The sequence below is a fragment of the Zootoca vivipara genome, chromosome 7 (genome assembly GCF_965207765.1).
Source record: "Zootoca vivipara chromosome 7, rZooViv2.hap1.1, whole genome shotgun sequence".
NCBI classification, from domain to species: domain Eukaryota; kingdom Metazoa; phylum Chordata; class Lepidosauria; order Squamata; family Lacertidae; genus Zootoca; species Zootoca vivipara.
In genome coordinates this window covers 62,464,030-62,478,040 of record NC_142590.1, presented here as the reverse complement: position 1 = coordinate 62,478,040, position 14,011 = coordinate 62,464,030, and the positions used below count along the sequence as shown (strand labels likewise).

General features: G+C 43.0%; 1 protein-coding gene across 8 annotated transcripts in view; it reads left to right on the top strand.

Annotated features, from left to right (window-relative positions):
* Positions 1 to 1,779: 1,779 nt before the first annotated feature.
* The window catches only part of TRIM33 (tripartite motif containing 33), a 59,666-nt gene continuing 47,434 nt past the window's right edge, over positions 1,780 to 14,011 (top strand). For all 8 annotated transcript variants that reach the window (XM_060277161.2, XM_035121652.3, XM_060277160.2 and 5 more), the window contains exon 1: positions 1,780 to 2,653. In XM_060277161.2, the coding sequence (XP_060133144.1) occupies positions 2,128 to 2,653 (526 nt within the window). In that variant the 5' untranslated portion in view covers positions 1,780 to 2,127. The remainder of the gene's footprint in view (positions 2,654 to 14,011) is intronic.

Sequence of the window (14,011 nt, the reverse complement as noted above, 5' to 3'; positions counted from 1 at the left end):
TATTATTATTAATAATAATATATTATTTATACCCTGCCCATCTGGCTGGGTCTCCCCCGCCACTCTGGGCGGCTTCCAACACACATCAAAATACATTAAAATATCACAGACTAAAAACTTCCCTAAACAGGGCTGCCTTTAGGTATTTTCTAAATGTCAGGTAGTTGTTTATCTCTCTGACCTCTGATGGGAGGGCATTCCACAGGGCGGGTGCCACTACCGAGAAGGCCCTCTGCCTGGTATCTGAAAAAGAGGGGTATATTTCAAAGGCAATGCACTGAATTTACAGCCTTTACAAACATGGTGTGATTTGGGTTTCACAATAGTGCAACCTGATAGACATCTATTCAGACCAGAAGCTTAATGAGACTTAGTCCCATGTGACTGTGTATATGATTGGGAACATTCTGTGATGTAATTTATGACCAAGAGTAGATAACTCTTAACAGCTCCTACTCAAAATCAGTCAACTGGCAGATTACCTTGTGCTGTATTGTCCCCCCCCCCCAATTATGTTACTTCAAGATTGTCCATTTTCTACTCCCCAACTCAATTTTTAAAAGAAATGGCGAACATTAGCAAAATTTCTTTTCCCACCATTACACATACAGCTATTCTGTTTGGTTTTATTTTGTATCATTAAGCAAAGACAGAACACCAATACATTTGAAATGATTGTGAAAAAGGTTTCCTTATAACCTTGTTCACGACCTGACATGCAGCAGTCATTATCACTACTTCTCCTGCCACCCAATGGCTGGCCATTGGTGCATACTCCAAAAACATTTTACTCACCGTATGCCACCCAAATAATGGTATCTCATTTACTTTTCTCTTAATTTTTACCTAGGTGATATCAAACGGCTACTTTTCCCTTTCTGAGACCAAAGAGCCAGGGTACAACCCTATGGTCCCCGTAAAAGCATCTGTTCCTTCTCAGAAGCCAAAACCCAACAAATATTAGAACTCCAATAAGGGTTGGGGCCAAAAGGGGACACTCCAGAAAGCAGCAGAAACCCAAGAGAGCCTAAGCTTTTTAAGCCCCATGACTCGCCTTCAAACCAGGAGATAATTTAAACATGCTTTTGACTGTGTCCAAACCTTGAAGACAATTGCAGGAGGTGGAGCGGGAGAGAAACTTAAAAAATAAAATAAAATCCTGAGACCAGAAATGGGCAGAGGTCTCAGTTCTGCCTTGCTGGTGACAATGCAACAAGGTTACCTGTTCCCCGACTTGGCACTGTGATTTATTCCCTACTTCATTAAAACACATTCAGGTCAACGCAACTCACATGGTACAATAAAATACATCTAATTAAAACAGACACATACACACATGGTGTAACGATAGCCCTACTTAACTAGGAGTAAGCCCCAATGAACTCAACTGGGCCTACCTCTGAGTAGGCAAAGTTTGGACTGCGCTGTAAATCATTTCGAAACGCGGCAAGCCAAGCACAAAATCAACTAACCCAGTGCAAACTGAGGAGATTCAAATATTGCCCTCTTTGCAAGGCGCACATAACGGACTAGAACCGCCCCGCGTTATGTTTCCTATCTTCCCACTCAGGAGCCCAATTCTTTCAGCGAGAGACACCGGGGATGAGAAGCCGGCAAGTGTGAAAGGCCGCTGTCCGCCCCGCCCTCGCCCTGCCTCGACTCCTTTCCCGCCGCACCGTTTCTCGGCCCCCCGCACGAGCCGCGTTTCCCTCCACACACCAACCGCCAACCGCCCTCAAGACACCCACGCTTAGAACGTGAATCTCTGTCTGCGCGTGCGCCGCTTCTATTACAGACCTGAGCGTGCGCGCTCGCGCTTGCGCTCTCCCCTTTACGTCCGTGCAATTTCCTTTAAACACCATACAGAGAGGGAGAAAAAAACTGACCCCCTTTCGCTGGCCTCTCAACCTCGGGCCTCTCCCACCGCCTTCCTCGTATGCTACTACCGTCCAAGCGCGCGCACGCACACACCCAGCACCGCCCCCTCCCCACTGGACGCGGCGGCCCTCCGCGGCCCTCGCGCCAGATGTGCTTCGGACGCGCGCGCGCAGGCCGCTAGCGTGCTTGCGGGCGCATGCGCGGTCCTGTGCGTTAGCAAAGCGGGGAGTCGGGTTCAAAGGAGGAAATATGGCGGAAAACAAAGGAGGAGGAGGCGGCGGTGGCGGGGAGGGGGCTGGGGAGGCCGGGCAGGCCGGGGGTGGTACCGAGTCTGTCACCTCCGCCGTGGCGGCCGTTGTCACCTCAGCCGCGGCGGCCGTTGCGTCCCCGTCCCCTCCAGCCCCCGCCGCGCCCGAGGAGAGGGAGAGTCCCGGTGCGGTGGTCCTTGCGGTGGCGGCGGCTGTGGCGGCAGACAAGGGCCCCGGGGAGGCGGAGGCCGCGGCGCCCGTGTTGGTGAGCGTAGGCCCGGCGCCGGGCCCCGTGCCGCTGGCTCCGTTGGGCCCCAGCCCCGCGCCCCCCGCCCTCTCCAGCGCCGCGCCGGGCCCGCTGTCGCTGCTGGACACCTGCGCAGTGTGCGCGCAGAGCCTGCAGAGCCGGGAGGCCGAGCCGAAGCTGCTGCCCTGCCTGCACTCCTTCTGCCGGCGCTGCCTCCCGGAGCCCGAGCGCCAGCTGAACGTGCCCGTGCCCGGAGGCGCCAACGGGGACATCCAGCAGGGTGAGTGGGGAGGCTCCGGGCATGGGCGGAGGTCCAGCTGGGGAGGATGCCCCGCTGCCCCGGCTGGAGGAGTCGGGCCAGGTTGCTAGGCGCCCCGTTACTAAGCTGCGACAGCTCTGGCTCGAGTCGCGAGTGTGGGGTGTGGAGGGTGAAGACCAGGAGCCCGGTTCTCATGAGAGGCTGCGGGGAAGCGGGGAGGAAAGCAAGCAAGGGCAAGGTGGGAAGAGCTATAGGAAGAAGGTTGCGGTCCAGGGAAATAGAGATTAGGGAGTGATGTTGAGTAGCGAGGACCGATATGCTGGAGTTACCCTGGGCGGTCTTTTTCCGTGCAGATGTTGTGGTGCACTTGTTGGTTACAGCAGGGAGAAGGCGGGTTCGCATCATCAGGGCAATGCACAGAAGAATGTTATGTGTACAGTATCTTAATTTCTAGACAGTCAGCTGTAGAGAGAAAGCACATGTTGAATCAGTTGTACAGAAAAGAAATTAGGATCTCTAGCCAATATTTTAAAAGCAGTTAAGTAAGAATATTAATAACTGGAGATAGTACTCTTGCTACTCTATGCAATACAGTTTATGACATGTGGTGAAAGGTTTGTCAAACTTGGCTGGGTTTATCATTTGTAATACAGTAATGCATTCTCCTTCGTGGAAATTGCCCTTGTGAACTCGAAGGTTTTGCAGCAGTTCTCAATCTCTCTCTATAGCTGTGGTGTAGGTTTTCTGGAAAAGAATTGAAATTTGCATATGGCAACTTACATCGGAACTTTTTAAATGCCTGAGATCTAATTTAGAATGCTTGTTTTACTTAGTAAACAAAGCTAAAAGCATTGAATGTCAAGTTTGCCTAATAGTGTACTGTATATGGCATCCATTTGTTATTACCGGGGTCCCCAGACTTACCTCGCTGAGGGCCGGTGCCACCAGTGCCGATCGTGCTGTGGGCCGGGGGAAGGCGGGAGCGTGCGCCCATGCACATGTGCACATGCGATTTCCGGTGCACTTCTGGGTTGTCAGAACACCGGAAATAGCTTGTGCACATGCACATGAGCTTCCTCCAGCCTGGAAGTGCACTGGAAATGACGCTTGCACATGCTCACAAGCTATTTCTGATGCTCTGGTGACCTAGAAGTGGGCAGCCACGCCGCGCCGGTGAGAGCAGGTGGTGGTGGGGGTTGCGGGGGGCCGCATAAATGAGCCTCACGGGCCGCATCCGGCCCCCGGGCCTTAGTTTGGGGAACCCTGGTTATTACTAATCAACTTTTGAAATGCTAAATGTTCTGCAGAAAAATAAAGCATTGGAAACTTTTCTGTTTTGGAGAATTTTCTGCTTCACATCACTTCTCTTTAGTATTGCTAGGTGCCCCTTGTTCTGAACCTGTTTTCAATATATTGTTGTACTCCACTCCAATCTCTGAGTAGTGCAAGATTCCAGGGGTTGCAGGTGCTCACCCAATGTTTGTGTTTCCTTTTGGAAATGAGGCACAGTGGAGACTGTGGTGTCTTTGTGACATGGTTTATTTACACATATATGCAACCTGAGCCTACAATGGACAGGTTCACAGTATCGAACACACCAAAAGGGTCTTGTTTCTCTATAACTACAGTATTGGATTAAAGCAGGCATTAAACATTGCTCTCTGACTCTCTCCCCCATCATATCACTGATTTCCTCACCTCTCTTCTCTAAACTCCGGCTTTATATGTTGCTGGTGGGTGCCCCCACCCATTTGCCATCTCCAAGGAGCCCCTTGATCCTTTGTTTTCTTAATAACCCATCCAGGAGATTTCCTCAGCACAGGAGGGTAGGCTGGCTTAATTAGCTGTTAACACTTGCTGGATCTAGGGATTAGATGTGACCCTCAGTTTAAGACCCCAATAATTGATTAAATTCTAACACTTGCTGGATCCATGGATTATAGGAGTCTGGCACCCATAAACTCATAACAACATCCACCATTATTTTCAATATGCGCACACTGGGGCAAGCCACACTGGGGACTGTGGGAATAAAAATAGGGCCATTGCTCATCAGCTCAAGATAAAATGTCTGGGGGAATCTAAAATTGGAGGGCTGTGTGTGGACTGAATCACTGTCTTTTTGAATCCAGAGTCTCTGAACTATGTAATACAAATATGTAATACGGGCATGGTGCAGTATGGTAGTTATGTTTGTTTTTACAGCTTTTGGAGATGCAAGTTAAGTAGATGTTAAAGGAGACTTGCCCAGTATATATTTCCATAAAGTGGCTGGGTATGAAGCAGCAGATATTTTATTGTCTTTTGTGGCTTTTGTTTTATTGGGACCTATTTGATTGGGGGTCTCTAAGCGTTGATGCTGTGAGAGTGCCTTTCTTACATTGAAGCATACTCAATAAGAAAATGTTTGGAACTACAGCATTATATAGGTCACAGCTGGCAGTTGTGTATGCTTCTTTTTTAGCAGCCTGTATGTGCTTAGAAACTTGTTGCTTTCTAACACATAAATATCACGTATGGCGGTATACATGCAGCTTTTATGCACTTTTTAAAACAAGAAAATGCTTAGTAGTGTTTAGTTGTCATATCTACCATATTTTCTCAAATCTAATGCTCACCTTTTTATGCCAAATTACACTGCGAAAATTAAGTTGTGCATTAGAGTCAATGGCACATTTACATTTTTGGTTTCAAGGTTCTGAAAATTGAGGTGCGCATTAGATTCAATGTTGGATTACACTTGAGTGAATACGGTAAATCTGTCTTTACCAGCAGTGTCTATGAACTGCATATACTTTAAATAGGCCTGGTCACAATCCCATTGTGTTTTCCAACTTCAATTTTGTTAGTTATTTCAGAGAAATAACTAACTAATAATTATTGTCAGCTTATAAAATGATCTACTTGTTCAGTAGTCTGTTTGCTTGACTTGATCTAAGATTTTCGTAGTTATCCAGAACAATGAGCCAAAATGGACTATGGTATAATTTTTTAAATAAAGAAATGTAGCATATATTAGATATGGAAACTGTTCTAATACTCACTACAGTGGAACCTCGGTTTATGAACACCTCGGTTTATGAATTTTCGGTTTATGAACACCGTGGACCCATCTGGAACGGATTAATTCATTTTCCATTACTTTCAATGGGAAAGTTCGCTTCGGTTTATGAACGCTTCAGTTTATGAACAGACTTCCGGAACCAATTACACCCATGCTTCAGTTTATGAACGCTTCAGTTTAAGTACTCCGCGGACCCGTCTGGAACGGATTAATCCACTTTCCATTACTTTCAATGGGAAAGTTCGCTTCAGTTTATGAACGCTTCAGTTTAAGTACTCTGGAACGGATTAATCCACTTTCCATTACTTTCAATGGAAAAGTTCGCTTCAGTTTATGAACACTTCAGTTTATGAACAGACTTCCGGAACCAATTGTGTTCATAAACCGAGGTACCACTGTATTTATATAGCACTATTAATGTGTTTGTAGCACTTTGGACACTCTTGATATCCTTTCAACAACACCCTTGTAAATTAATCAGTATTATAGCCATACTGCAGAAGGGATCTGAGGTTACAATACAGTAGCTTGCTGAAGGACATTAGTGAATTCATGGCAGAGAGGACATTTAAACTGGGGACTCAACTGCTATACTGCACCAGCTAATCTTATATGTATTTTGACTTTTAAAAAATCTAACACGTTCATTTTCTGTGACCATACAGGCTTGAAATTTCAAAAAAATGAAAGCTGATATTTCTATGGTTAGTTTTCAGATTACAATCAATGTGGTCAGGATTCATTGTACAGTATATTACAAGACTATCAAGCCTGGACTTAACTTTTATGAAGGGCAGTGTACAAATAACCTAAGTGAATAAATAGCATACTTTAATGGGATGTGCTAGTCTTGGATCCTGAGAAGATTGCAATACAATGACCTGGTTGGATAAAAGGTTAAACCAAAGTTTAGTGCTATGTTCTGTTATGAATGCCCTTGAGGAAGTGGAAATTTACCTTTAACTGCGTTTTTTCTGTGCAGTCCAGGGTCGTAAACCATAGTTTGGAGTTGGCTTTTGGGGGGGGGGAATGCTTAAAACTAATCTGTTTGTTCCAGTTCATACATAACATAAACCACAGTTACATGTAGTTGAAAACTAAGGCGAATGCTTCTGATCTCCAAGTAGCTGCCCTAGATGGGAAGGGAGAAGGATGTGGGCATAGCCCTGTTTGCTTATGTAGTACTATATGATGAGTTAGTGTTATTTTTGAATATAAGCACTGTATTTCAACACTGTTCCAGTTTATGTATATATGAGGGTTGGGGTGGGGGGTGGGGAGCATTTGTCCTTGCAAATAAGTACATAGGCAAACTCGGCCTCCAGGTGTTTTGGGACTACAATTCTCATCATCCCTAGTTAACAGGACCAGTGGTCAGGGATGATGGGAGTTGTAGTCCCAAAACATCTGGAGGGCCGAGGTTGCCTTATGCCTGACATAGACAAATGTAGAGGAGGGCTGCCTTTAGTGAGTCATTAAAGTGAAAGCAGTACTGTGTTTACTAAAATATAGAACCTTCAATAGAAGGTTGCCTTTTTTCTTTTCCAAACAAGAATATTTGTATCATCAACTGATAAAATAGGCATAAATTCAAGTCATCATTTGTTCTGGCATGGAGACAGGGAAAGCCACAGTTTTTGAGTTTTTGTTCTACTAATGGGACAGAGCCTCTATCAGGAAAAAGGTGGTAGCGCTAACATAGTCCTGCAAGTGTAGCTGTTTGTTCAGAACTCTCGCAACTGGTCTGCCATGAAGTGAAAGTCTTGGAATGGTCTCGTGTGTGTGTGTGTGTGTGTGTGTGTGTGTGTGTGTGAGAGAGAGAGAGAGAGAGAGAGAGAGAGAGAAGAGAGAGAGGCTGCCTCTTCAACTATGATGATGTCTGTTTTGTGTGAATATAATTAATTAATTAGTCACCTAAAAATAAAAATATCTAAGGCGTTTGACATTTTCACAAGAAGGATATTAGAAGCATCCACTACCAGTTTTTTTTTTGTCATGTCTGAACCAAGGCTAACAGTGATTGGTTTTAACTATGCTCTGTTTGAGTAATCTCAGGATCATAAGCCACAATTTGAAGTTGGCTTTTTTTTGCACAAACCATATTTAAAACAAATCACAGTTTGTCCTTGGATAGACAAGAAGCATATGAAAAGTGATGAAAGTCAATTAAACCTTATCAATATTAAAATTGTAAAATAGACGTAAAGAAAAAGAAAAATCAATAAAAGAGTCTTTCCTAGTCCTACCTGGAGATGCCATACATTCAATTTGGAACATTATATGTGCAAAAGAGTGTGCGGTTATTCCCTTCCTTGTAAAAGTCAGTCTAGTAGATTACAGGTGTCTTCAGTAAAGGCTTATGTTTTGTACCTTTAGCTACAACTTGTGACTTTAGGAGGAGAATGCCTATCAATTGGCATACAAATTTTGGATTGACGGAAAGCAAGTAACATTTAAGCTATCCTACGGTGTCAATTTGGGGAGTAACCAGTTTGTGCTTCTGGCTCTTCATTACACAGGTCCAGGAGATTTTTCCTGTGTGTTCTTTGCAGATTTGAAATAACAAAAACAAAGCACTGTAAAGTAAGTAATATCATCTTTACTGTGCACTTGAATGTTATTGTTTCTAAGGTGCAAATTTTGGTGTAACTCAGGATCTGCTGTGTTGAAAGTAATTTGATACATGGATAGATCCATTCCAGACAATTGAGTCAAAGATTTAGGGTAGCAGGAGTGAATTTTATAAATACAGTGGTACCTCGGTTTATGAACACAATTGGTTCCGGAAGTCTGTTCATAAACTGAAGCGTTCATAAACTGAAGCGAACTTTCCCATTGAAAGTAATGGAAAGTGGATTAATCCGTTCCAGACGGTCCGCAGAGTAACTGTTCATAAACTGAAGCGAACTTTCCCATTGAAAGTAATGGAAAGTGGATTAATCCGTTCCAGACGGGTCCGCGGACTACTCAACCTGAAGCGTTCATAAACTGAAACATGGGTGTAATTGGTTCCGGAAGTCTGTTCATAAACTGAAGCGTTCATAAACTGAAGCAAACTTTCCCATTAAAAGTAATGGAAAGTGAATTAATCCGTTCCAGATGGGTCCGCGGAGTTCATAAACCGAAAATTCATAAACCGAGGTGTTCATAACCCGAGGTTCCACTGTAGTTTGTCAAGGTGGTCTTGTCCAGTTCAGTTGAGTATGGAGCAGATCTATTTTTGGAAAGCTGTTGGTTACGTTCGCTGAATAAACACACTGTGTTTTCTTCTGTTCATATGAGTATTCAAATGAGCCATACATCTGTGGTTTTTTCAGGAGAAGTTTAGTATAAGCTAGTCATTAAAGCTGTAGTAATCCTTCAAAATGAATTGGCTTATCTAATTCTTGGTTCTGTCTGTGGTTCAGTGCTCTCGTTGGATAAATTTGAGGCTGATTTAGCCAGCATTTAACAACAGATTTGTAGAATTTTAAAGATTTGAGCAAGGGCTTAAAGGGCTTAAAAATTCTTGATAGAAGTGATAAACAATAAGGCTAAAACGACTGAAATATATTTTGTGTGTGTGTGTAATTGGACTGGGGTGCTGCTTGCAAGATGCCAGGTTCTGCTTTATAATGGGGTTTTTCCCAGAAGCAGACAGTTCTGTAGTTGTGACTGCCCACTTTCAGGTGCAACAAGCTGTAGTGTGAATGGTGAAATAGTTAGGCCATAAAGGCATAGCATGGCAGAGTCTCTTGTAGAGAGAGCCCTTTGCTTTTTACAATGTGGCATGTATTACAGTCATACCTCCGTTTAAGTACGCCTCGGTTTGAGTATTTTCAGTTTAAGTATTCCGCGGACCTGTCTGGAACAGATTAATCCAATTTCCATTACTTTCCCCAATGGGAAAGTTCGCTTCAGGTTAAGTACGCTTCAGGTTAAGTATGAACTTCCGGAACCAATTACACTCATTCCTCGGGTTAACTACGCTTCAGGTTGAGTACTCCGTGGACCCGTCTGGAACAGATTAATCCACTTTCCATTACTTTCAATGGGAAAGTTTGCTTCAGGTTAAGTACAGACTTCCGGAACCAATTGTGTTTGTAAACTGTAAACTGAGGTACCACTGTACTTGGTAGGGATGCTTGCTAAGTTAAAGCCATTTAATTAAATATTCTGGAAGTAGTGCACAGAATATGATCTGCTCTATATTAGCTTTACATTGCGGTACTTAAAGCAACATGTTTATGCTGTCCTTCTAAGCATAGTTATGTAGAAATAATAAAATGTGTTCAGTGTTTATTCATGGGCCCTACTGTGCATATTACATGTTTCACAACCGTCTCTTTGGATGGGGTAGCTACTTTTGGTGTTGTCAAAAGTAATAAACTAGTAAAACTAGCTGCCATAATTTTTGGTGTTACATAGTTTTCAGAAATGTTCTTATTGTGTTTTTCTTTATTGTGTGAATGCTGTCACTTCACTTGCAAACAAGTATTTGAGTACAGTTGTCCACCATGGCTCAGATCTCTTGACTTTTCCCTTGCAACTATATGTGTTTAATATATTGTTGGAAATCGGCCAGAGTGACTGGGCCAACCCATATGTCGTATTTTTCTGTGTATAAGACTAGGTTCTTTTTCCTAAAAAATAATGTTAAAAATTAGGGGGCATCTTATACATGGATACACCCCCCCATTTTCTTAAATCTGAGTCCCCCAAAATAGGGGGCGTCTTATACATGGGGGCGTCTTATAGACGGAAAAATACAGTAAATAAAATTACTACTACTGCTACTACTACGCTGTCTCTCTCCACCTCTCCTCCTCCCCAGGAGAAAAAGGGGTGAAGGCAGCAAAGTAAAAGCCCCTTTGTCTCTGCTTGGCAAAGGGAAATACAGCAAGGGGCATTTGGCTGTTATATTCCTCACTGTGCTTTCTTCTCACCCTTGCCTGCTGGGGCAGGATTGCAGCCAACAGAGGGACTTGCTGTGTATTCTCAGTTGAGAAAGCACAGCGCTGTGATGGCAGCTGAGAGTGGCACAAGTAGATAGGGAACGGCAACAATAGTAGTGGTCAGTCTTGTGCCTTTCCTTCTTGGCGAAGGGCATGAAAATCAAGTGAGAACTGGAGAAGTACCGTAATCACTTCCCCCCTTTTTTACATCTCCTTTTTTTCTAAAGTTCTCTCCTAGTGCCGTCTGTGTTTGTGTTCTGGATTGATTTTATTTATGCAATTTACCCGCTCTTCTTCCTGAAGGAGCCCAGGATGGCAAAAATCACAGTAAAACAACTTTTATCAGTTAAAATGAAAAGCAAAACATTCAAACAATGATCTCAGGGTTGCCAGGAACAAATATTTTTAGCCACCAAATATCTGGGGAAACAGGAATGTTTTAGACTTCCTCCGGAAAGTCAGTAATAATGAAGGCAAATGCACCTCAGTCACCATGGGGGGCTAGAACAGAAAAGGCTTTATCACAGGTGAGTGCCAACCAGACAGGAACAAGTAGTAGCACAAAGCCTTACCTCCCAATCGTAGGATCTTACATGGCTGATACAGGGGAACATGCTCTTTTAGATACTTGGCTTCTAACCTGCTTAGGCCTTGATACAACTAACTATGTTACTTGGACCCAGTAGCTCACTGGCAGCTGGTGACACTTTCAGGACTGGTGACACTTGGTCCCATTGGACTACTGCTTTTAACAACCTAGCAGCCACATTCTGTGCTAACTGCACCTTTCATAAATCTTCAAGGGCAACCCCATATACAGTATATTACAATAGTCCAGATGGGAGGTCACCAGAGCATGGAAAACTGAGACCAAGCTATCCTGGTGTAGAAACAGCTGTAGTTAACATATCACAACAAAGCTGGGCATGAGCATTCATAACCACAGAAGCCAAACAAGACTCTAGTGACAAGTTAGAATCCAGGTGTACTCCCAGACTACAAACCTGTTTCTTCAACAGGAGTGCAGCTTCTCCCAGAACAGGTCCTACACCTAACTTCAGGACTTGGGAATCACCTACTCATGATCTTCTATCTTAACAAGATTCAGGCTCAGTTTATCGGCCTCCATCCAGTCCATAAGTGTCTCCAGACATCTGTATAATACATTCATAGTGTCTCCTTATTCCAATAGAATTGAGAACTGGAAATGCGTGTCATCAGCATACCAAAGATACCATGCTCAGAATCTGCAGATGACAGCTCTCAGCAGTTTAATTTAGGTGTTAAATAGCATAGGAGGCAGAATGGATCCTTGCAAGTCCTCACCGTTCAAAAGCTACAGGGCTGAGCAACAATATCCGAATGCTACTCTCTGCATAGTGTCCCTGCAGGCATGAGTGGGACCAGCATAATTCAGTGCCTCAAACTTCCACCTCAAGTTTCTTCAGAAGGACACCATGGCCAATGGTGTCAAAAGCCACTGAGAAGTAAAGGGAGTACCAACAGATTTTCACTCCCTCTCTCTCCTGATAAAGGCCATCACGGTGACCAAGGCTGTTTCAGTGCCAAAACTGGACCAGAAATCAGACGGTTAGGGCTTTTTTCCCGAGGGAACTCCCAGGAACTCAGTTCTGGCACCTCTCAGGTGAGCACCATTGCCATTCTAAGAGAACGAGAGAGTTCTGGCACCTCTTTTTCACCCACATGGGGAGTTCTGGTACCTCGTTTTCTGCTGACTGAATGCAATAAAGTGGAGTTTTCCCCCCAGTCTTAACATTGAAGGTTTGGGGAAATGATTTCTAATCCACACGTAGCTATCACATTTTGAAACTAGTACAAAGAATAATACAATTGTTCTTCCTTTTGTTCATTGCATACAAAAAATTATCTTCCTATGGTTTCATTATGAAATGTTAAGCCACCTTTTTGCAGTTACTGGTTACCAGGATAATGTAACAGCATTATGTGATAAAATATCTCATGTGCTTAATCCTGCCTTGCAAATAAGTCTCCTCAAATTGCCAGATCACACAAAGTTATACTACCTCACATTCCTACACATACGGTACTATGAATTAAAGCAACCCTGTTATATTTCTTTAGGATCCAGTCTTGTACAAATTTACTTGGGAGTACATTCCATTGACTGCTGAGCAGATGTATACAAGATTGCACTGTTAATCTCATCCTTACTAGTAATGAGTATAAAAATAGTTCTTCTGTGGTTAGATGGTTAAAGAATAAAGAACTAAATTGATGAGGTTTGTTTAGTTTTTAGTTTTTTTAAATTAAAAAATATATCCTTTCCTATCCCACAATACTGTGACATTTGTTTGTTTTCTGCTTTGACTTGCAAACCAAACAAACAATCAAATGTATGTTTTCAATGTGGGTATAGGATTGCAGCAAATTCAAAATTGCTCCCCTCTACCTGGGAGTGGCCCCCATTGAGCTCAGTAAGGCTTACTTCCAAGTAAAACTGTATAGATGATTAAAGGTCCAAAACCTGGCTGTCATGTTGACTATTCCTTTTCTCCTTACACTTTAGAAGCACTCAAAAACTATAAGCATTTGTGTACTGCCCCAATATCTTTTGATGAAGGGGATTATATAAATTAATTCAAATCAATTCCAGTAAATCAATCAATAAATAGAACTGTGGTGTCAAAGACATGAGCCTGGAATTTATGGGAGAGACTGAATCAATTTCTTATGAGATGGATAGGGCCAGTGGTAAACTCTAATAATTTTATTTATTGTATATACCCGACTTTTCAGCAATGCTTGTCTCCCAAAGATGCCTAATACTCATGTCCAATATTGCAATGATTCCACCAACTACTTTCCTATTTAACATTTGTCTATTTTTTAATTTTTATTTTTGTTGCTCTCCAAGGAGCTTGAGGGGCATGGTGTACTGGGGACTGTATTAGAAACTCAGATTTATAAGCTAGGCACCAAATGGTTCCTTAAACCAAGATTACAATATAAACAAAATATCTAGTTGTCATTTGGGGGCAAGACTATAAAGTCTTATTTTTTTAAATGATGGACTAACTGTGATTGATTCTCAGTTAAACATCTGGCTAGTTGTATGACAACCTTGAGCAAAGTTAAGAAATTTGAGTTACTTTATCCAGGGACAGCACACATACGGTATATATTGGTCTATTCCTACTTCTTTTTCTTAATGGTGACACAGACCATTCATAACCTAAGAATATTCTTCACAGCTGTGAGCAGGACAGTGGGGTAAGTGAAGACAAGTGACAACAATTAACTATATAGTAATGTTGTTCACTGCTCCTCAGGCTGCACAGAAAAAGCATTTTGGTTCCTGAAATTCATTCTGATTGTGCAGATAAAATATAACTGATAGAA